At 49.3% G+C, this 24270-nt stretch overlaps 2 protein-coding genes across 2 annotated transcripts in view; one reads left to right on the forward strand and one right to left on the reverse strand.

Annotated features, from left to right (window-relative positions):
* Positions 1–3359: 3359 nt before the first annotated feature.
* PPP1R14A (protein phosphatase 1 regulatory inhibitor subunit 14A) lies at positions 3360–9031 on the reverse strand. Its single transcript, XM_030298462.1, has 4 exons — positions 8596–9031; positions 6293–6373; positions 5649–5681; positions 3360–4755 (listed from the first exon to the last, which is right to left on the reverse strand). The coding sequence occupies exons 1-4, from the start codon at positions 8794–8796 to the stop codon at positions 4627–4629; spliced, it is 444 nt and encodes a 147-aa protein (XP_030154322.1). The 5' UTR covers positions 8797–9031; the 3' UTR covers positions 3360–4626.
* An 8168-nt stretch (positions 9032–17199) lies between these two features.
* The window catches only part of SPINT2 (serine peptidase inhibitor, Kunitz type 2), a 28589-nt gene continuing 21518 nt past the window's right edge, over positions 17200–24270 (forward strand). Inside the window, exon 1 of the mRNA XM_030298461.2 lies at positions 17200–17691. Coding sequence (XP_030154321.1) covers positions 17586–17691 — 106 coding nt within the window. The 5' untranslated portion in view covers positions 17200–17585. The remainder of the gene's footprint in view (positions 17692–24270) is intronic.

The raw sequence follows: 24270 nt of genomic DNA on the forward strand, positions 1-24270 counted from the left end.
CATAGTTTAATTCTTTACATTTAGGTCTTTACTTCATTTACAGTCTTTGTGTGTGGTGTGAGGTAAGGATCCATTTTCTTTTTCTCCATAGAATGTGCAAGTTTTCCTAAAGTCACAGTGAACAATCCATCCTTTCCTCCATGGAATGGCAATGCAACCTGTCTCGTCTTATGTCCCTAAACGGGCCTGGGTCTGCCTGTGAGTCTGTTCTGTTCCTTTGGTGCATGCACCTGTTCTTGTATCCCACTGTTTTTATAACTGTGGCTTTGCAGTTGGTCTTAATATTTGGTAATGCAGAATCCCCTCTTCCTTTTTTTTTCCCTCAGGGGAGGGGCAGAGAGAGAGAGGGAGAGAGAGGATCTCCAGCAGGCTCCCAGCTGACAGTGAAGAGCCCGATGTGGGGCTGGAACCCATGAACCATGAGATCATGACCTGAGCCAAAATCAAAGTTGGACGCTTAACCTGCTGAGCCACCCAGGCACCCCTAGACCCTCCCTTCCTTTTTAATGTTGACTTAGTTATCTGTATACCTTTATTCCTCCATATAATTTTTTAAATATTTATTTATTTTTGAGAGAGAGAGAACATGAGCAGGGGAGGTGCAAAGAGAGAGAAGGGGACAGAGGATCCAAAGGAGGCCCTGCACGAACAGCAGCGAGCCCGACGCGGGGCTCAAACTCACAAACCATGAGATTATGACCTGAGCCGAAGTCAGACGCTCAACCGACTGAGCCACCCAGGTGCCCTGTGCCTCCATATAAATTTTAGAATTGGTTTATCAAGTATTTAAAAAAAAACATTTTGATTAAGATTGCTTTAAACATGTAGACTAATTTTGAGAGAATTGACATGTGGATAATATTAAGATAGCCTATCTAAGGATATGGATGGTTTCATTTTTTTCAGAATACCTTCTGTATCCTTTATTGACATTTTAATTTTTTAAAAGTAATCCCTGTGCCCAACGTGGGGCTCCAACTGATGACCCTGAAATTAAGAGATTCATGGGGTGCCTGGGCAGCTCAGTCAGTTAAGCGTCTGACTTCGGCTCAGGTCATGATCTCATGGTTGGTGAGTTCAAGCTCCACATTGGGCTCTGTGCTGACAACTCGGAGCCTGGAGCCTGCATCAGATTCTGTGTCTCCCTGTCTCTCTGTTGCTCCACTGCTCACACTCTCTCTCTCAAAAATAAATAAACATTAAAAAAAAAAAAAGAGTTGCATGCTCTATGGACTGAGCCAGCCAGGCACCCCTAAAACTTTGCTTGAATTGGTTATTACAGGGGCACCTGGGTGGCTCGGTTGAGCTTCTGACTCTTGATTTCAGTTCAGGTCATGATCTCACTGTTCACAAGACCAAGCCCTGGGTCAGGCTCTGCGTTGACAGCGTGGAGCCTGCTTAGGATTCTCTCTCTCTCTCTCTCTCTCTCTCTCTCTCTCTCTTCCTCTGCTCCTCCCACACACACCCTCACTCTCTCTCTCTCTCTCTCTCAAAAATAAACGGGGGGGGGGGGATAACAAAAAAAAAAAGAAAGAAAGAAAAATAAACATAAAAAATAAACACGAATTGGTTATTATAGTGTTACAGAAATGATCCTGATTTTTGTAGGTTGATCTTATATCAACCATGATAATCTCTTTGCTGACTTGCTGCCCTGTTTATTATGAGGATGAAAAGTATTTCTAAAACATTTTAGTCAATTGTGAATACCAGCCGAATCATTGATAAAAGCCCATTTCTAATATTTATCATTCTAATTAGCAAAGCCTCTGGTGTTGATCAGATGGATGAGTGCCTGGTAGCAGCTGCGTCTGGAGCCTGCTCTTTTAATTAAAATCCATCTGACACCTTCTCCCCGCACCCCCGCCGCGTTCCCAGAGTAACTAACCTCTGGGGTGCAGTTTAAAACCAACTCACATAGCCACGAGGGGGCGCTGAGACCTCACTTCTATACGAGGAGGCTTACTGTGTGCGGAGAGAGAATGTGGCCACCAGGGGGCACTGTTTGGGGCAAGCACCTACTGTGTGCCCGACACTGTTCCAGACATGAGGACAGCCATACTCAAGGCAGGCAAGGAGCTAATATTCTGAAGGTTGGGGAATGTAGACAGACAATAAAATAACAGATTATGTCAGGGTGTAATAAATTCTATGGAGAAACTAAATCAGGGTGACAGGATAGTGACAGAAGGCGTGGCTCCTTAGATAAGGGGCTCACAGAAACCTCTCTGAGATTACATTAAAGGAGGATGAGGGACCCTCAGAGAAGAGTGCTCTGGGCAGAGGAAATGTGTCTGTGGTCCCGGAGGGAGTGAGGTGGGGAAGCGGGAGAGTGCAGGGAGGAGTATATAGGGGAGGGCTTTGGCTTTGTTCTGAGACCAAGGGAAGAAGCCCACGGAGGGGTTGTGATATGAAAGATCTCCAAGGTGGGTTGTTTTGTGAAAAAGAGCAAGGTTGGGGCAGAATCTAGGTTCCCGCTTGTTTGTATTTGCATAAAGAAATCGTAGAACAATACCTAGAAATTGATTTTAAAAATGATGAATTGGAGGAAAGCGGAAAAGGGAAGGGAGTGGATGGAGACAAAGGGGAGAGCGAAGGAAAGGTGTTATCTGGCTGCTGAGTGGGAAACAGAGGCAGGGAACCTGGTGAGGAGGCAAGTGGGGCAGTTCAAGGGTGGCAGGTCAGAGACACGATGTCCTTTGGGGCTTTGCCACATCAGAGGGCTTGAAAATCAGTGTTCCCAAGGTACATCTTTGCTAGCCAGGGATGATGCTTAACCGACTGAGCCACCCAGGCACCCCCTGAGATATCCTATCTAAAGGGCAATACAGGGGCACCTGGTTGGCTCAGTCAGTTACACATCTGGCTTTGGCCCAGACCTTGATCTCATGGTTCATGAGACTGAGCCCCATATTGGGCTTTCTGCTGTCAGTGCGGAGCCTGCTTCAGATCCTCTGTCCCCCACCCCCTGCCCCTCCTCTGCTCACACTCTTTCAAAAATAAAATGAACATTTAAAAGTAATTAGATAGGACATCTCAGGAGTATGAGCAGTCACTAACACTGTAGTATGAGTTAGTCAACCTCTTCCTGACACTAAAGCATAACACTCACCGCTATGGTTTATAGGAGCATTGTAGGGTAGGAGTTGAGTAGTTGGGCTCTGGAGTCAGGTGCAAGGGACTGAAGACCAGTGCCACTTTCCAGATGTGTGACTTGGGGCACATGATAGCACTAAATGCGGCCTCAGTTTCCTCATCTGTGAAGTCCCCATTTTCCAGATGAGGAAACTGGGAAGCTCAACACATGGGACACCCAGGACTTTAGAACCTAAGTTTTGAGCACAGACCACCTCCACAAAACGAGGAACCAAAAACAGGTTGTGAGAGGGAAGTTCAAAGGGTTCCGTGGGCCCCCGAGGATGTTCTGGGAGATGGGCCCAGGTGATCGGATGCCAGGAGGGATGCCTCCATCTTCCACACATTCATTCTCTATACATTTAGGTGGAGGAAGGGAGACACTGAAGCCTGAAGTCTGTGTAGGGACAGCAAGGCCACCTGAAGGGCTGGACAGGCAAGGTGTCCCTGCATTCCCCTCTTCTTCAGCCACGTCTTCTCTTCCTGCCAGACAGAGCTCAGACCCCCTGGGATGGGTGCCTGATCCTAGCTGGGCTGCTGGGTGGCACGGGGTAAGGACAGGGGCTGGGACTTCAAATCCAGTCAGTAGTAGAGGCAACATGTGAAGTGTGCTTTGCCCTGGGCGGGGGCAGAGATCCCCTTGCTCTGGCCCTGGCCCACCCCGTATCCCGACTGTACACAGCCAGGACTACGGGTACAACTAGATCTGTTAAAATACTAAAATACTTCTAGTTTGGGTTAAATAGCTACCACAACTTCTGAGCCCTAGCCCCTCCCCTGTAACCCTTCAGGCCTCCCCCTGCTCCAGCCCAGGGGCCTCCCTGATCCAGCTCCAGGGGACTTGAACATCCTGATTAGCCGATGGCCCTGCCAATAATTGGTATCTTCCCCCGGCTTAGCCTCAATGTCAGTCCCTCCACCCACAAGGTTCAGAGTCCTCCGATATGGGTACCCGTTTCACACAAACTCCCATGCATCCTTCAAAGCCTTGCCTCAATGTCACTTTCTTCAGGAAGCCCCCTTAAATTGGTCTGTTCATGGCGTCTTGTGGTGATGTTGGGCACGTTTGGTTTTGCACGTCTCCCATGATGCAAGGACCACAGACCATCATTCCCACAGGAACCCTGAATGACACCTACTGTGGCCTTGCTGGCTTGTGCTGGGCCGACCAAGGCTGGCGGGGTGGGGGGGGGGGTGGGGAATGACAAGATGAGTCCCCGGGGAGCAGGGGTGCAATGTCAGCAGGGCCTGTTCTCATGCTCTCTGGCTGAGGCGTGAGCCTCCATCTGTCGGGCCAGCTGCGGGTGCTGGGACACGAGGAGACGCAGCGGGAGAGAGGGAGGTGTTGGGGGAGCTCGGGGAAGCCCAGTGATCAGGGAGAGGAAAAACAGGCACACGGTGTTGTTATAGAACCATTACATACAACTTATAAACAAGCCAGGACGGTGTGGAGTGAAGGGGAGAAAGGAGGGGGCCGCAGAGGCGAGAAGGTCAGGGTGGCGCGGTCCGGGCCGGGTCCTGGAGGGGGCTCAGGCTGCTGTCACCGGAGGGGCTGGGCTGGCGGAGACCTGGCTGCTTGTGGAGGCCTCGAAGCTTCACCAGCAGCTCGTGGACGAAGTCCTGAGGACAAGGCAGGGGTCCTGAGAACATGGGGAGGGGTGGGGCCAACCCCACCCACCCAGCCCCCATTCCCTCTGACCTGGTCAGTGAGAGGGCGTGGGGGTAGTTAGGGAGGGGGACGAAAGGCAGAGACACAGAGAAAGACAGGGAGAGAAACAGAGAGAGTCGGAGAGAAACAGTGAGAGACACAGGGAGAGATAGAGACACAGACAGGGAGAGAGACAGAGACCCAGAAACTGGGACCGAGACAGAGACAGAGACAGATGCAGAGGGAGAGACGAAAGGACAGAGAAGAAATAGCCACAGAGAGACATCAAGAGGTTTCACAGGCCAAGAGATCACCAGGAGGGTCCCCAGGGACAGAGGCCTTCGCTCCAGGGCAGACAGACACACAATGACGTTTGTCCCTCAGGCAGCCCAGAGCCATTTAGAGAAACATGAATATTTTTCCCTTTTAAAGCAGGGAAGGAAGTGGGAGGGGTTGGGCCGCTCAGCTTCAGGGCCTGCAGGGATGGGAGGGCCCCAGAGGTGGGGAAGGGAGAAGCAGCCCAGGGAGGGGAGTAGGGGATACCCGGAGAGAGGCTGAGCCCAAAGACTGGAGGCCCCAAGGAGAGAACAGCAGAGGAAAGGCAGAAACCGGAGACAGATGGGGAGCGTCTCAGTGGGGAGGAGATAATGGGGCCCCAGTGGCAGATGGGGAGAGAGGAGCCAGGGTGAGGAAGACAAAGACACCACTGGAGATGAGAAAAGGGCTGAGCGACACAGAGGGCTCCCCAGAGTTCCCTCTGACGACCCTGGGCAAGACAGCGCCTTCCCTCCTCCCCAGGGACCCCCTTTTCCACCAGGATGCAGGGGGCCAGAACAGGGCCTGCCGCGTGGGAGGGCAAACTCACCTCTGTGGGGTTCTTGCACGACTTCAGGAGTCCCTAAACACCCCAGCCCCCCGCAAAAAAAGAGAAAATAGTAAATGACTAGCACCTAGTCCCCTCCGGCCCCTTCTTTCCCAACAAAGCCCCGAGGCAACAAGACAAAAGGAAGTCAGACTTTAGGGTGGACTTCCCATCTGGTTTCAAGAGAGGAACATGGCCCAAGGGTCTTACAGAGCAAGGAGGGGCGGAGGGGGCGTGGTGGAGGGCGTTAGGGTAGAGTCCAGAAACTCGCACCAGGACCAGCTCTGAATCCAGAAAGGGCCAGAAGGTCACACAGTACTTCCTGTCTCTGGGAGAGCACAGGTCCTGACAGCAAGGTCAGAGCAGTCAGGCTGCTTGGCCTTGACTCCCAGCTCTGCTCTTTCTGAGCTGGGGCCCCGAGCAAGTGATTAAATCTCTGTGGGCCTCATTTTCCTCATCTGGAAAATGGGAGATAATTATAGTGATAATAACAAAACGGAGATGATAAACCCTTGACAGGGTTTGTGAGGATAAAATGAGTTAAGTGCAAAACAACTGGAACAGTGCCTGGCACATACTAAGTGCTCAATAAACCTGGTAACTATTGCTGGGGCGGCAGCTTTCCCCCCCACCCCACCCCCACCTACCTGGATCTTCCGGCTTCTCTCCTCTTCACTCTCTAATTCCAACAATTCATCAATGTTGACCTCATCAGGCATGTCTGCCTCCTAAGGCAGGGAGGGAGGGGTGGTCAGGGTCCCTTTCCTGTCCCTCCCTCGCCTTTGTCCAGGGCTCTGGAGAAGCCCCACCAGCCCCAGGGCCCAGCTGGCGTGTTCTGGAGCAACAATGTGGCAGTCAGGGACAGCACCGCCAAGGCGGGACATCTGGGTGTTGGGGGGGGAGGGGGAGGGGTGACAGATGGGTTGACAGAGGCCAAGGGGCCTGTACCAGCTCAGATGCCTGGGCCCCAGGGCCCAGAGAGCCTTGGGGCTGGCACAGGTCTCTCCTCTTGGCCCCAGTTCCCATAGTGGGAAACAGGCCTGGTCGAGTCTTGGAATGTCGGATTCTGGGATTCAGGAGAGGGGCTGGCTCTGCCCTTTCAAGGAAAAGTCTAAGCACTAGGTGTGGGGGAGGGGAGCAGGCAGGCCAGAGCCTCCTGCTGGGGGGCAGCCCCTTGCCCAAGAGGACAGCAAGGGTGGGTAGGGCTCAGGGCAGCCCCCAGGGCCAATAGTGTGCCCTGGTCAGTCCAGAGAGGTGGCCACCAAAGCCCCCCAGAGTGGGCGGGCGGGATGAGCCACGAGCCCAACTGTAAGCAGCCAAGAGGGGGATTTCTAGTATAGCCTCTTGGGGCAAAGAGCCAAATGCAGGCTCATTATCCCTGTGGGGGACAGAATCCAGCTGTCAAAGCAAGAGATCCCTGAGGCTACAGATTTTTTCCTCCCCCACCCAAAGCGCTTCTGACTTCACTGTGGACCTCAGGGCTGGCTGGTCCTGGGTTTGTGTGCGGAGAAGGGGCAAAGGCAGGGAGAGTCTAGAAGTGTGCCACACAGCCTGCGTGAGGCTCTGCGTGTGAGCCAGAGCCCGATGCCAAGGGGCTGGGGCCGGCCCAAGAGGCAGAGGTGTGCGGCCTCGTGTGTGTGTGTGTGTGTGTGTGTGTGTGTGTGTGGATTGCACGGGGGCCTATGGTCCCGTGACCGGGAGGCGTGTGGCTCTGGCTTAGCCGTGTCATTGTCAATGTGTCATGGCACCTATAGCGCCCACTTCTGAGGATGTCACCTACCGCTGGCAACTGGACTTCTCTGTCCACTTCCAGGAGCCTACCCACATGTCAGAACAAAAGGGCCCCACGTCACCGTGAGGAGCCATGGCTCCTTCCGCCTCCAAGCCGTGCTGAGGAGCGTTTGTGCGTCCTGCCGGTGCAGCGACACAACCATCAGGTCCCCATGACTGCATTTTTGTGTTGCACGGTGTTGACTTCAAGCAGAGACTCCAGCCCAGCGTGTGAAATGTCTGTCTGCGGCCTCTGCGTCAACATCTCGGGCGGTAGCTTCGGCCCTGGGTGCCCACGGACAGGACGGCGGTAATTTCTGCCGTCGGGCATCTGTTTCTACCTGTGTCGTTTGTGTGGTTTTCTGTCCGGGTGTAGCGGTCATTCCTGTGATTTTATGTCTGTGAGTGGCTGTTGCATCTGCCATTGTGTTTGCCACGTGGTTATTGGTTTTGCTTGTAGGAGAAAATGGGTGGCTGTTAGTTGAACCGTTTGGTGTCGCGGGGTAGGTGAAGCTGGGACCGTCTGTGAATTGCTACACTGTGTATCTATGAAGTGCTGTAACCGGAGCCCTTTCGTGTGGTTGTCGTTGTAACTGTGTGTCTGCATGGGGCTGTGGCCTGTGCCAGGATGCCTGTGGGTGCCTGGAATTACGGCACACGTTGATCTGCAGGTGACCACAGCGTGTGTCCTTGAGAGTCTGTACGTCTGTACCTGGCTGTTGCTTCTGTTGCTGTGTCTGCTAGTGGCTCTAACTTGTCGCTGTGCACGTCTGTAAATGCTGTTGCTTCCTTTGCTGTGCGTCTCCTCGTCTTAGTATCTTCCCGGTCACCATATCTATGTTTGGCTTTAAGACCTCCCCCTCCCCCAACTTTTCTCCAGATATGGCCGCTCAGGCTCTGCAACTTTGCCTCCTCACCCCCCGTGTGCTCAATCACTGGCCTTCCCCAGGTGTTTGGACACATCTCTGGAGACCCAAGTGTGTGTCCGTGTCCACAAGCATAGTGCCATGGAGGGGAGACACTAGGGCCAAGGAGTCCCATGAGTGCCTGGTCCCGTGCGTGCGTGCTCTTGTGTGACCGAGGCCAGCACTAGCAACCAGAGACCCGAAGGGCGTAGAGGGTGCGGGCCCGGGGTCTGTCGGTCCCTCCCCCCACCCCTCCATCCCCCTCCCTGCCTCACCCTGCCGCGGTACAGCTCCTCCAAGCGCCCGTCGATCCACTTCTCCACGTCCAGCCGCCGCTGCAGCTCCCGCCGGTCATACTTGACGGTGACACGCGCGTGACGTTTCTGCAGCCCCCCGGGGCTTCCCCCTGGCCCGCGGGCCCGCGACGGAGACTGCAGCTTGCTCAGCACCCGCTTGCCCAGCCGCTGAGCTGCCATCGCGGTCCTGGCCTCGGCCCCCGCGCAGCACTGTGCGCTTTCGCCAGGCGCCCAGGGGGCCTCTTACGGGCCGGGGCGGGGCCGGCCGGGGGCGGGGGCTCGGGCTCGCCCGGGGGCCAGCTCCGCCCCAGGCGCCCGGACCTCAGTTTCCCCGCCTGCAGCGCAGGGACTGGTCTCTGCACCGAGTAAAACCCGCAGCCGTGCACGGTCTAGGTATGGGCGCGATCCGGGAGTCCCAGGCCGGGGCCGGGCGGCTGGGGCTCCCGGGGGGGGGGGGGGGGGGGGCGGGGTCCTGGGACAGGCTCTTGGGGACCCGGCCTTTCTGCGCCCCCTGGCGATTGCAAGGGACGGTGCAGGAGCCCGCGTGCCATCTTTCTCTGCAAGGGAAAATGGAACTAGAGTACTCACAGCACATCATTTGTTCGTTATTTCAATTATTCATTCATCCACGCAGCCTTTCGTTCATTTATTCACTCATTCTATTCAACAAGTGTGTATTCATTTGACATCATGTCATCTGTTAGCTTCTCTCTCATATCAGGCTCCCTAAGCCCGATAGCATCCAGATGGGTATGCACAGGAAGGTGGCACCTGCTCCCTTCAGTCCTCTCAACTTTATATATATATATGCAAAATCTCAGTAGTATACACACACACGCGCGCGCACACACACACACACACACACACACACACACCAGGCACTGTTCTAGGCACTAGAGATAGAGAACAGAAGACAAGCCCAGTCCTCAGGGACTTGATATCCTCGTGGTGGAGACAGGCTGTAAATACAATAAGTAAGCACGATTATACAGCTTATTAGAATATGACAAGTTCTATGAAGAAATACGAAGCAGAAAAGGGGAAATGGAATGAGGGCGGGGTTGCAATTTTAACAAGGGCGATCACAGGAGTCCCTTACTTCACCAATATTCCCACTTCTTTTTTTAAATTAAAAAAAATGTTTATTTATTTTTGAGAATGAGAAAGAGAGCATGAGTGGGAGAGGGGCAGCGAGAGGGGGAGTAACAGAGGACCTGAGGTGAGTTCTGTGCTGACAGCAGAGAGCCCAATGCAGGGCTTGAACTCACGAACCATGAGATCATGACCTGAGCTGAAGTCGGATGCTCGACCAACTGAGCCACCCACTTCTTTTAAAGTTTTTTTTTCAAGTTTATTTATTTGTTTTGAGAGAGAGAGTGCACAAGCAGGTAAGGGGCAGAGAGAAGGAGAGAGAGAATCCCAAGCAGGCTCCGCACCATCAATGCAGAGCCTGATGTGGGGCTTGAACTCATGAACCATGAGATCATGACCTGAGCCGAGATCAAGTAGGAAGCTTGACTGAGTCACCCAGGCACCCCCAGTATTCCCACTTTTAATTTTAAGCAGCAAAAATGATACTTTAAAACTTAAGTTTGGCCATGCCCCATCCCTGCTTAAAACTATCCTTAAGTAGGCAATGGTTCCTTAGCTATGACACCAAAAGCATAAGAAACAAGAGAAAAAATAGATGAACTGGATATCATCAAAATTAAAAACTTTCGTGTTTTAGAGGACATAATCAAGAAAGTGAAGAGACAACCCACAGAATGGGGAAAAAATTGGAAATCATATTTCTGATAAGGTACTTGTATCTCAAAAAATTTTTAATGTTTATTTTTTTGAGAGAAAGAGGGGGGGGAGGGGCAGAGAGAGAAGGAGACACAGAATCTGAAGCAGCCTCCAGATTGTGAGGCTCGAACCCACTAACGGTGAGATCATGACCTGAGGCGAAGTTGGATCCTCAGCTGAATGAGCCGCCCAGGGGCCCCTGACTTGTGTGTAAAATAAAGAAGTGGGGGGGCACCTGGCTGGCTCAGTCAGTGGAGTGAATGACTCTTGATCTCGGGGTTGAGTTTGGGCCCCATGTTCAGTGCAGAGATCACTAAAAAACAAAATCTTTAAGGGGCCCTGGGGGGCTCTGTTGGTCGAGCATCCCACTCTTGATTTCAGCTCAGGTCATGATCTTACAGTTTGTGAGTTGGAGCCCCATATTGGGTTCTGTGCTGATGGCTCGGAGCCTGTTTGGGATTCTCTCTCTCTCCCTCTCTCACTGCTCCTCCCCACCTCTAAATAAATAAATAAATAAATAAATAAATAGGAAATACCAAGTGTTGGCAAAGATGCAGAGAAATCAGAACCTTCATACGCTGATGATGGGAATGTAAAATGGTGCAGCCACTTTGGAAAACAGTCTGGCAGTTCCTCAAAAGGTAAAACTCAAGAGTTACTGTATGACTGAGCAATTCTACTCCTAGGACTATACCACAGAACTGAAAGCATATGTTCACACAAAAACTTGTACGGGAATGTTCATAGCAGCGTTGTTCATAATAGCCAAAAGGTGGAAACAATATAGCCCATCAACTGATGAATGGATAAATAAAATGTGGTACATCCATACAATGGACTGTTATTTGGTAATAAAAAGAAATTAAGTACTAGGGTGCCTGGATGGCTGCGTCACTTAAGCGCCTGACTTCTGATTTCGACTCAGTTCATGATCCCTTAGTTTGTGAGATTGAACCCTACATCTGGGGGCGCCTGGGTGGCGCAGTCGGTTAAGCGTCTGACTTCAGCCAGGTCACGATCTCGCGGTCCGGGAGTTCGAGCCCCGCGTCGGGCTCTGGGCTGATGGCTCGGAGCCTGGAGCCTGTTTCCGATTCTGTGTCTCCCTCTCTATCTGCCCCTCCCCCGTTCATGCTCTGTCTCTCTCTGTCCCCAAAATAAATAAACGTTGAAAAAAAAAAAAATTGAACCCTACATCTGGCTTAGTGCTGACAGCACAGAGCCTGCTTGGGATTCTCTCTCTCTCTCTCTCTCTCTCTGCCCCTCCCCATGCTCTCTCTTGTGTGCTTTCTCAAAATACGTAAATAAATAAACATTTAAAAAAAAGAAATTAAGTACTGACACATGCTAGAGCATAGATGAACCTTCAAAACATGCTAAGTGAGGGGCACCTGGGTGGCTCAGTTGGTTAAGTATCCGACTTCGGTTCAGGTCATGATCTCACATTCGTGGGTTTGAGTCCCATATAAGGCTCTGTGCTGACAGCTCAAGAGCCTGGAGCCTGCTTCAGATTCTGTGTCTCCCTCTCTCTCTGCCCCTCCTCTGCTCATACTGTCTCCCTCTCTCCCTCTCAAAAATAAACATTAAAAAAAAAAAAAACATGCTAAGTGAGAGAGACTAGATTCAAAAGGCCACATGTTGTGTGATTATCTGTAATATCCGGAATAGGCAAATCTACAGACAGGAAGTAGATTGGTGGTTGCCCGGGGATGAGAGAATTGTGGGGAAGGGGAGCGACTGCTGCCGAATATAGGGTCTCTTTTGAGGATGATGCTATTTTCTCAATTGATTGTAGGGTTGGTTGCATAACTTTATTAACATACTAAAACCCTTGAATTGTACATTTTAAAAGGGTAAATTGTATGGTATGTGGCTTATATCCCAATAAAGCTGTTATATTAAAAAACAAAGAACTCTCCATAGCTCCCCATTGTCCTGGGGCATTCAAAGCTCTGGCAAGCATGGGGTGTCTCTCTGAATCAGATGGGGGTCCCCAATGTGGGGCAAGGATCAGGTGGAAGCCAGTGGCTCAGAGGTGAAAGGATTCACCTGAAGCAGAACAAAGGCGACAGAAGTTTATTGAATAGGCCCCAAGGGAGCAGGGGTCAGGACAACAGAGCTGTCTGCAAGGAGGCAGTGGGTGGGGGCGTATTTAAAGTGAGAAGGTGGGGCGCCTGGGTGGCGCAGTCGGTTAAGCGTCAGACTTCAGCCAGGTCACGATCTCGCGGTCCGTGAGTTTGAGCCCCGCGTCAGGCTCTGGGCTGATGGCTCAGAGCCTGGAGCCTGTTTCTGATTCTGTGTCTCCCTCTCTCTCTGCCCCTCCCCCGTTCATGCTTTGTCTCTCTCTGTCCCAAAAATAAATAAATGTTGGGGAAAAAAATTTTTAAAAATAAAATAAAGTGAGAAGGTGAGGAGGTATGGGGACATGTGGAATTTTCTTTCTTAGTAACTGTGCCTGGTTGTCAGGAGCCCATTGGTCAGGTAGGGCCTACGGGTATTTTGAGGTGGGTCTCCCGATGGGCCCTTCTGTATTCAGCCAGGTGGTCGCTGTGGGCCCTTTGGCTTTGATCAAGTTTCCATTGCTGGAACCTGTTGTTTAAAAGCAGCCTCTATAAAGTGTGGTCCCATCTCACACCTTTGCCCTAATAGTTCCTTCCATCAGGGAAGCTCTTCCTGAGCGTGATATCAGCAGGGTTCATTCCTTCATCTCCCTCAAATGTCATCTGTGCCGTAGGGTCTTGTCTGACACCCTATCTTATATTGTAACTCCCGTGCCCCTCACCTGGCTCTGTTTTATCCGTAACATTACATTTTAGCATTGTATACAATGTACTCGTTTTATTTATTGTCTGTTTTGCAACTGATGTGCCAAAGGGCAATAGGTGTGGTCTACCAGAGTACAGGCAGAAAGGGGGTGCACTGTCCGTAGAGAATTTAAAAAATAAATGAAAACTGGCCAAAAGTTGGCCCAGTTTTTATTACACCATGCGCTGACAAATTCTAAGCAGAATAAAGCGATAGAAAGAATCCTCCAAAATAATCCAAAAATCTTTCATTGGTTTACTTGTAAACAATTGACACAATTACTGTTGAGTTTTAATAAAAGGCTTCCAGTTAAGATATTTTTATTACTGTATACTTTAGTAAACATTGTATTCGTAATAGTTTTCTATTGTTACATAATAAACTACCAGCAACTTTGTAGCTTAAAACTTATTGTTTCGTGGTTTCTGTGGATCCAGGTCAAGCATGGTTTAGGGGGGCCCTCTGCTCCACTGTCTCACTGAGCTATAATCCAGGTGCCAGCCAGGGCTGCTGTCTCATCGGAGGCTCAACTGCGGAGAGATCTGCTTCCAATTGCTTGACCTAATCAGGATGAGGTCTTCATTTTCTTGCTGGTTATCAGTTTGGGCTGCTCTCTCGCTCCTAGAGGTGAAGTCCTTGCCATGTAACTTTCTCCATAGGTCCTCTTACTATGTGGCAGCTTATTTGTTTCAAAGCCAGCAAAAGAGAGTCTCTCTCTCTCCAGTCCACTAAGAAGGAGTCTCGGGAAAAAAAAAAAAAAAAAAAGGAGTCTTGGGGTGCCTGGGTGGCTCAGTCGGTTAAGTGTCCGACTTTGTGTCTTTGGGAATCCTCTGTCTCCCTCCCCCACTTTCAAAAAAAAAAAAACATTAAAAAAAGGAGTTTTACATAGTATAATCATGAACTTCCTTTGCCATATTCTATTGAGGAGAAGCAAATCCCAGGTCCTGCTCACCCTTGAGGGGAGGAGGGTTATACAGCCCATGAGTATGGGGGCTACCCAACATCTGTTTGCTACAAAATTCTGGAGAAGTTAATGTAGAGAATTCCCAGGGTGACTGCTGGCTCAGTCAGTAGAGCATGTGGACTCTTGACCTCAGGGTCATGAGTTCAAGCCCCACAGTGGGGGTAGAGATTACTTACTTACTAAATAAATAAATAAATAAATAAATAAAGTTAAAAATAATTTTAAAAATAATTTAAAAATATAGACAGAGAACTCCCAGGTATACAGTTGACCTCTGCCATATGAAGATTCAGGTTCATTTTGATAGTAAGTTCATAACAATTTGGTATCATTTGGGCTTGTACAGTCTGAGTCTCCAATCTCTGTGATTCTACATAATCTTTCATTTAAGTGATAATAGATTAGAAACTAAAATGATAGCACAATGATTGTAAAGATGAAGAAATTATTCTGTCATTCTACATATTCTTTTGAAATTTTTGTTTAAAATAGTGAATCGGTATGAACTGCAAAATGCAATGTAAGTGAAAATTTTCATTCATAAATGAAATATTTTACTGAATTGAGTAATATCTTTCAAATTGAAATTTATTCATTTTCAATTGTTAATTTTAAAACTAAACAACATGTAAAATGGTGATTCTTACATGATTCTTACTGAAATAATTTTCTGGTAGTGAGGAAGAGGTATAAAAAATTATCCACGGGGCGCCTGTGTGGCTCAGTCGGTTAAGCATCTGACTTCGGCTCAGGTCATGATCTAGTGGTTTATGGGCTTGAGCCCCCTTGTTGGGCTCTCTGCTGTCAGCATAGGGCTTGGAGCCCGCTTTGGACTCTGTGTCTCCCTCTTTCTCTCCCGCTCACTCTCTCTCTCTTTCAAAAATAAATATTTAGGGGCGCCTGGGTGGCGCAGTCGGTTAAGCGTCCGACTTCAGCCAGGTCACGATCTCGCGGTGCGTGAGTTCGAGCCCCGAGTCGGGCTCTGGGCTGATGGCTCAGAGCCTGGAGCCTGTTTCCAATTCTGTGTCTCCCTCTCTCTCTGCCCCTCCCCCGTTCATGCTCTGTCTCTCTCTGTCCCAAAAATAAATAAACGTTGAAAAAAAAAATAAAAAAAAAATAAATATTTAAAAAATTGTTTAAAAAGTTATCTACTCCAGGTGTCAAATATGCTAGTTCTACCACTGGTACCAACATTACAAAGTGAGTTTCACCACGGCAGGAATTTTACTTTGTTCACTCTTGTATCTTCTCCAGCATTTACAGCAGTACCTGGCTCATGGTCGGTGCTCAGTGAATATGCGGAATGAACAGACAGATGCGTGAATGAATGGATGAATGAACCTGTGACTCCTCTCCAGCCTCAACTCTCACCATAGTCCTGTCTTCCAGCTCAAGGTCTGCCTTAGTGGGATGGGATGGGGGTCGGGGATTTGGGTGCTAGAGAGACCTTTGTCCTCACATTCAGATTCTTGACCCTGGGTGCTAGGGCCTCACTGCGAGATTAAAGAAGATGGTGGGCAAAGAATCTTTTGTTTTTAAGTTTATTTATTTTGAGAGAGGGGGCTCACACATGAGTAGGGAGGGGCAGAGAAAGAGAGAAAGAGAGAGAATCCCAAGCAGGCTCTGAGCTGTCAGCGCAGAACCCGATATGGGGCTCCAACCCACAAACCATGAGATCATGACCTGAGCTGAAATCAAGAGTTGGATGCTTAACCGACTGAGCCACCCAGGTGCCCCTAATTTATTTATTTTAGAGAGAGAGAGAGAGAATGAACTGCACTGTAAGTGCAGAGCCCCATGTGGGGCTTGAACTTATGAACCAAAAGATCATGATCTGAGCAGAAATCAAGAGTCAGACGCTTAACTAACTGAACCAGCCAGGTGCCCCCCAACAAAATTTTTTAAAATAAAGATAGGGGCACCTGGGTGGCTCAGTCCCTTAAGCGACTGACTTCCACTCAGGTCATGATCTCTTAGCTTGTGAGTTCCAGCCCGGCATGGAGCTTGGTGCTGACAACTTAGAGCCTGGAGCCTGCTTCAGATTCTGTCTCTGGCTCTCTCTGCCCCTCCCCTGCTCGCTCGCTCTCTCTCTCTCTCTCTCTCTCAAACACAAATAAACATTAAAAAAAATACAGTAAAGAAAATAGTGGGGGCGCCTGGCGGGCTCAGTCAATAGAGCCTGGAACTCTTGATCTTGGGGTTGTGAGTTCGAGCCCCAGGTTGGGTAAAATTACTTAAAATCTTTAGAAAAAAATGCACAAAACTGCTTAAGGTAAACACCATTTTGATAACCTAATTAAGGCTCTCCACATATTATTATGACAGGAGGCTGAGTAGTGGGAGTAGCCCTGTATCCCTTAAGGCACTGTTGTCTTTCTTGCCTCAGGACTTTTGCGTTCGCTGTTCCTGTTGCTTGCAATGTGGAATGTTCGTCCGTCAGCCCTTCTTATCCTTCAAGGGTTCATTATCAAAGCTGCCTTTTCACTTCCACCGCCCCAGTCCCTGATCATTCAGTCTGCGCTTCCCCGTCACTCCCCCACTCTAATCGCTCCCCCACCCTATACTTCTGCCATCACTACTCTCGGCTGTTCCAGTCTGGTGAGGAAGGGGCCAGTCTGACGTGGTCACTGTCGTATTTCCAGTAACGCGCCAAGTAGGCGCTCAGTGACCGCTGGCATTTAGAAAGGAGTAAATTCCTCGCCCTCAAAGGGGGGCTGAAACGAGGCGGGCTTCCAAGCCTGGAACCACAGGTTCTGCACCCTCTCCTCCCACCCCGAGGCCCAGCCCAGGAGCGAGGGTACTCGGACGTCACCAAACCTCGGAGCAGGTAACAGGAGCCTCGGGGCTCAGCAGGCTTGCGTTTCCTCACCTGCCAGGTCCTACCCCCGGCGGAGCCGACGCAAGCCCTGCCCCTTTCCCCCAATCCTGGGGCCAGCGCAGGTGCTCCGGGGGAGGAGGACTGCCGCCCAGGTGCCTGCTCCCTGCGCCTGCGCTCTGCGTGCTCCGCCTCGCCAGGTGCGCCCCGCCCCCTCCCCGGCCGGCCACCTTCGGGAGCTGCTTCGAGGCGCCCGCCATTGGCTCTACCGCCCACCGAGCGCTTGTGGGTGTGGTGGGGGTCTGAACGGTGGGAGAGTCGGCGAAGAGTCGCCGGAGGCAAGGGACGAGAGAGAGGCGGACTGAAGCGTCCTGGGCGTAGCGGACAGAGCGTCCGCGCACCGAAGGTCCGACAAGGGGTAGTCCCCGAGACGCCGGCGGGAGCGCCAGGGCGGCACCTCGCAGACCCTCTGGGAGCGCCAGCACCTGAACACGAGGCTCCCCAGTGCGCGTGCGCGGCAAGGGTCTTCCCGCACCTGATCGCGAGACCCTAACGGCCAGCCGCTTGAGGCTTCGCCTGCGCTGCCGGGTGGAGCCCGTCATGGCGCAGCTGTGTGGGCCAAGGCGGTGCGGGGTGCTCCTCGCCCTGCTGGCCTCGCTGCTCCTTTTCGGGGCTGAGGCGGCCGACGGAGAACGTAGCGTCCACGGTGAGGGCCCGGGAGGGTCTCCTGGGAGGAGCGGGAGGCAGAGAGGCCGAGGGCGGGATATTAGGGTCTGGCGGCCGCGTTGGGGTGCGAAGGGCCTTGGGTAAGGTATGATGAGGGCGAATTGCTGGGAGAGGAAATTGGGGGCGACCTGGTGGAGCGGGGGCGTGGTGGAGCCGGCTGTGGGAGATTGAGTCTGGGGAAGAGGTTTGGGAGCCTTTGGGAGTGAGGACGGGCGGCGGAGCCCGGGTTGGTAAAGTTTCCTGCGGGTGAGGGAGGAGACTAGGGCTATTGACCAAGAAGGAGTGGCACTGGCCAACAGGAAAAGGGTGAGAGGCTCAACAGAAGACCAGCCACTTCCTGTCAGAGGAAAGTTCCATGGCCCAGAAAAGCCCAGGGAGGCCAAGCCTGAGAGGGTGGGGGTTGGATTAGGTGACGCAGTTTTAGCCTCTGGGAAAAAGCCCCCTCGCCCACCTCTTTGGATATTGGACGACAGCCTCCCGAGAAATTTGCAGTAGAGCGCCTCCAAAAAGAAAGGTATTTCAAAGGAAGGAGAAGCAAAGCAAAAATGTTGGAGGGGAGAAACGTTACCAGGGTGCAAGACTGGGCCCTTTGGTATAAGAAGAGTATTGGCATTGAGAAGCTGGGGTTGGGTTTGTGAAACTGGTCCTTAGAAGCTGGCGGAGAACAAGGCCCGATGTTAAACCTCTACATTTTACGGAAGTTTGGCCTGAAACGTCTTTTTGAACAAGTGTTATAATCTCAACTGCTTCAGACCAGGACAGCCAGGCTTTGGGGGGGAAAAAAAACACTTTTGAAAGAAGAATTCATTGATTCAGCAAAACTTATTGAGCCCCTGCTATATGTCAGGGATGGTGCTGGCACCAGTGGCACATTTGTAACTTCCAACAAGCCAGGTCCCTGCACTTGGAGAGCTTATATTTTAGTTGGGGGGGGGGGGGGCGGGGACCAAGACAGTGAGTAGGTAAACATTTAGATAAAGAGCAGCCACCACAGTATTAAGTTACTAAGAAGTAAATGAACAAGGTGAAGTACACAACAGGATGATGTAAGATGATGGGGGCTGCTTAGCTCAGGTGGTCAGGGGACGTCTCTCTGAGGAGGGTGACATCTTGAGCCCTAACAAGAATGAGGAGGCAGCAGCCACACAAGAACCTTGTGGACGAGAGTCCAGTTGGAGGTGATGGAGTACAAAGGCTTTGAGGTGGGGGGCAAGCCTGGGGGTATTCAAGGAAAAGACAGAGAACCATCATAGCTGGAGCAGGAGGAGGGGTGGGGAGATAATTGGAGGAGGATATGAGGTGGGAGCAGTCGGGAGGAGCCAGGTGGCCAGCATTTTGGGTGGAAGGAGAGAAAGGATGTGTGCACACCAAGTCATCACCTGTGGTGACTTCAGAAGACTGGTAATGTCCCTACACTGGAGGCAGGAAAAAATGAGCTAATGGGGATATCAAGGGTTGGTGGGAGAGGATTATTAACTCTGTAGGTTAAGGAATCAAGAATACAAGCGTTGATCATTCTTGCAATCTGAGCTAGAATTTGACAGTACTTCTGGACTTTTTTCAGTGATGTGATTATGTTAGGATGTGCCTTCCAGTTACCTGGCCTGGATTTTCTCAAAACTGGGTTTATGGTTAACTTCTTGCTTACTCTGAGCTCCCGTGTGTTGTTTAATCCTTGAAACAACCTGGTTTGGTGGTGAAGTTACAGGTCTTGCCTCAGGTCACACAATAGTAATTGACAGTCACGCCTTCTCTTTTCCCAGTGGCCTTTCTGGTTGCTGTAGATGGCTGGACCTCCTGACCTTTCACAAGTACTGCTGTCTGGCTGTGTGAACTAACGACCTTGCTTATCTGAAGTTCTGTTTGTTTGAAAGCTTTCAGATAGTTTAATTTGAGGCAGGAGGTAGTTTTGATTCCCCACCCTGCTTTTTCTGATTGCTTTGATTTTTCTCAGGCAGCAAGGTCTTCCACTAAGAGCGAGGTGTTTCTGCAGCCACTAGATGAGTATGAGGCCAGGATGGTTCGAGGGTCACCTACCTCGGTAGGGAAATCACTGAGAATGAGAGGCAGCATGGAAGACAGTGAACTGAGAGCTGAAGTCATGAAGTGAGGAGTAGTGATCTCAGTTAGCAGGTGATACACAGGGTGGGGTGTAATCTACTTTAATGATGAGATTAATAGCTAGGGTTTGAGAGGGCAGGAGGAGAATGGTGTAGAAGCAGTTCCAGGAGCAAGGAGCCCTACTCTCTTGGAAGGGCACAAGAGAAGGCATGTCCTCAGGGGAGAGCGGAGTTTGGTTAGAGTAAGAAAGTGACGAGAATGTTGAGAAAGAAGATTGAGGAAATGAAAGATTTTTGCTTACAGTAGTTGCTAAGTTCTGGAAACCCCGGGAGTTAGGGAGAAGAGAGGTGGGAACAAAACAGGATGTATGGGGACAAGGGGGGTAATTCAGGAGTCTGTGGCTGATGTGATAAGCAGGTGATAGAAGTGTCATGTGGTTTCAAGACTGACAATGTTGAGCAGGTGCTGGGTGTTGGAGGGCGGATAGGAAGGGGCATGGGATGTAGTGACACTTGGAGGCTAGACAGAGAGTGTCCTGACTCCAGACCTCTGCCGATGGAGGTGGGGAAGAGCTGGTGCTGCTCTGGGTGTTTCTAGCAGTCAGGGAGAGTGCCAGTCTGCCGTGGAAAACACACAGATTATAAACTGTTGATTCCCAAGAGGCCTCAAACAGGCTTTATGTGACTTGTATAGTTTCTAGAACTGGGGAATTTTTTATGGAAAAATTTGTCTTGGGGCTCTGCCTGAAAAATGTGAAGATGAGCAGCACCAGGTCAGTGTTCCCACATAGCACCTATAGTGCTCCTTTGGAAAGGACATAGACTACTCTCCCTCAGTCTTTATGCACTTGGCCTGCCCACTGTATCTCTAAGCATTTGAGTTGTGACACCACGCCCCCCATCTTAAGAATATGCCCAATTTAGGGGCGCCTGGGTGGCTCAGTTGGTTAAGTGTTTGACTCTTGATTTTGGCTCTTGGTTTTTGCTCATGATCTCACGGTTTGAACCCTGCATCAGGCTGACCGTGCAGAGCCTGCTTGGGATTCTCCCTCTCTGCCCCTCCCTCACTCACTGTTTCTCTCTCTCTCAAAAATACATAAAAATAAATATTAAAGAAAATATGTGCCACACTTAGTAAATGGAGGTCAAAGAAAATAACAGCTCCTTATAAATTGTACAGTGTGGTATGTGTGTGTGTATCATCGCTGTTAGCAAGGGAAAAGCCCTTATCAGGTGGGCACATATGTGTGTGATTTTTTAAATATCGTCCTAGGTGATAAATCCTGTTACTTGGAGTGCCCCAAAATACGTAATTTTAATTTTGATCAGTACAAGGGCAGATAATACATTTGGCCCTTGACCAGCACAGGGTACAGTTGAAAATCCACATGGAACTTTTGATTAGTTCCCCCAAAACTTAACCTACTAATAGCCTGCTGTTGACTTATCAATAATATAAGCAGTTAATTAACACATATTTTGTATATGTATTAAATACCGTATTCTTAGAATAAAGCAATCTAGAGAAAAGAAAATGTTATTAAGAAAATCATAAAGAGGAAAGTCAACTGTGTATTCCTTTTCAGAATAGAACCTCAGCAATTCCTTTGGGAAGTTTAAATGTAGTTCCTGCTGCCAGTAACTTTATGCCTGAACGTGGGCATCAGAACTCACATTAATGGTTACTGGGCTCATAGTCCTTTGTTGATTGTTCTTGGGAATTTCCACTAGAGAAAAGTACAGCAGCCTTCATTTGAGAGCCTCCACTGCACTTTCAAGTGATCTTCAGTTTCCATCAACCTCTTGGGTTAATTACAGTTCCCCCAGAACTTTGACTGAATGGACAAACTTTCCAGCACTTCTCCAGTAAGCATGTTATTAGTCACCACTCCTTTCTCTTCTCTTCACCCCCATGGATGGTTGTAAACTGAGTGGTTGGAGATCTGACAGTTGAGAGCTAACTTGGTGCAGTTGGTGTTGGTGATCAGCTGAGGGTTCTCCAAAGTAGCGTCTTGTATTTTTGCCCTTCACAGAAGAAGCACGTGTTTTGCTTGCTGTCAAGACAGTTTGGTTCCAGGACAGTCTGAAATATTTATTCATTGATTTATTCAAGACGTATTTATTGAACACCTACCAAGTGCCAGGTACAGTAATTTCAGGCGCCGGAAATAGCACTGAACAAAACAAATGACCTCCTGATCCATGGCACCTACCTCGGAGAGGAGGACAATACAGTAAATAAACAAACAGTGAATATATATGTGGTGACAAGTACTATAAGAACAGTAAGATGTGGTTTGGTGTGTCTTAGTATTGAAAACATGGCCTTTGAGATACAAATGATAACAGTCTCTAAAGACAATGAGGGCCTTACTTTCAGGTCCACTGAGGGCAACGCAGCCCCTTTCCACCAGAAACATTCCTTTGCTCTGGTCAGCATTTGAGAGCTTGGCCTGTGATAGAGAAAGCAAACTTCTTTTTCACCTGGCTCCTGGGGCACTCCTCATTTCCCCTATCCCCAAAGTCATTGCAACTCTCAGGCTTGTCTTGAGGTAGTTGGCCTGGCAGCCGAGCCTCTGCTACGTGCTGAGGCTAGACCGAGGCTAGCTGAGTGGTGAGGTAGCCCGTGATTCATGTGAGAGGGGAGAGAAGCCTGGAGGGGTCACACTGAAATGACTTCATCAACCCCAGGAAGCCCGGTGGCCTACTGGTGACATGACTAAGGCAGATTTCACAGATGACCCCAGAAGTATTAGCATGAGGATTATGGGTGTCTTTGTGCAGTCCTGGTCACAATGTCCTTTCACGTGTTGTTTCTGACAAGATCTTTTGAAAACTGAAAAGGAACGCTGGAACGTGGATGCTGAGTCCTGGTAACTTTGAAATTATTTGAAGTACATTTTCCATTATTAGAAATCCATTTTTGAGATGAGGGCAAGAATTTAAGCTGTTTTACACACTAGTATTTGAGATGGATCTCACCAAAAGGGTCCTGGGTCCATGGCTTCTGAAGTCCTTGAGTTCATAGGTCATAGTTTGTGTGTGTCTTTACGTCTGTCATTTAGAGTCTAGAGCATGCCCTTAAGCAGGTGAAAAAATACTAGATTTTATCAATAGTGACCTTTCAAATGGCCACTGCACATAAATAAATATACGGTATGTCCGTGGTATTGAAATTTAATGGGGTGATCAGGGAAACATTTCTAAAAAGGTCTTTAGGGGGTGATAATGGAAAAAAATTGAGAAACTGTTCTAAGGAGGGGATTTATTAGTTTTGATCAATATGTGAAAATGGACCACTATTCAGAAAATGTTAAGAATCCTTGAATGTGAATTAAAAAAAATTTTTTTTTAATGTTTATTTATTTTTGAGAGAGAGACAGAGAGCATGAGCAGGGGACGAGCAGAGAGGGAGACACAGAATCCAAAGCAGGCTCCAGGCTCTGAGCTCTCAGCACAGAGCCCGATGTGGGGCTCAAACTCGCAAACCGTGAGATCATGACCTGAGCTGAAGTTGGATGCTTAACCGACTGAACCACCCAGGTGCCCCTCCCTGAATGTGAATTAACAGGGAGTCCTACCCATTAAAGACATTGAAACTTTCCTTCCAAGTTATTCAGATGGGCTACTGTGATTCTAGTTATAGATTTAGGTAAGGGTAGAATTTATAGTCTTGTTTGAGTGATGAATATGAGGTGACAGTGGGTAGGAATGGTGGTTTGCATGGTGTTGGTGTTTATAAAATGTAAACTTATGTATCAAAATGTTATATCTAAAATGCCAAGATTTTATATCTAAAACAAGATTTTATGAGTCTTATAATTTAAGTTGGGTTTGTCATTGTAAATGTTCTTTCCTTATAAATACCTAGCAGTTATTTTGAAGTTTCTGAATTACTTATCCTAATAATGACAACTTCCAGGCACCCAAACGTAGAGGAGATGGGTAGTTTTCTGTACTGAAAACAGAAGCACTTAAGTATGTAGAACCTGCCCAGCTAACCAAACTACGTGGATTTATAGATCACTTTCAAATAAGGCTGGTCACAGAATAAATGTCAACTTTGGAATTTGGCATGGTAGAATTAAAACAGCCAAGAGTTGATCTGTGATATTCAGTACTTCTCCACTTACACAACTTTTAAAATTCTCTCGTTCCTTGGTGAAAAGATACTTGAAGGTCCAAATGGGTAACCAGGGCATTTGTTTTTTTATTTTCCCCAGGCTCTGAACTCTTAATCTCCAGTAATGTGGAGTTGCAGGACTTTGATCCATGTGATAGTTTGCCATTGTCTTACTATGGGTGCAGATAAGGGATGGTGTCACTTTAAGCATGGAAATGGTCACACAGCAGAGAAACAAAGGGAGGAGTGAGGATGGTTGAGTTGGTTTGATCAACTCCAGCTTGAGGTTGTACTTCTGGTCTTCCTTATCCCTGGGTCACATCAGTCATCATATTCGGTTGGACTTTCTAGTGAACTGTGTCATTCTTTTTTATCT

This window comes from Lynx canadensis, chromosome E2 (assembly GCF_007474595.2).
Source record: "Lynx canadensis isolate LIC74 chromosome E2, mLynCan4.pri.v2, whole genome shotgun sequence".
Lineage (NCBI taxonomy): Eukaryota > Metazoa > Chordata > Mammalia > Carnivora > Felidae > Lynx > Lynx canadensis.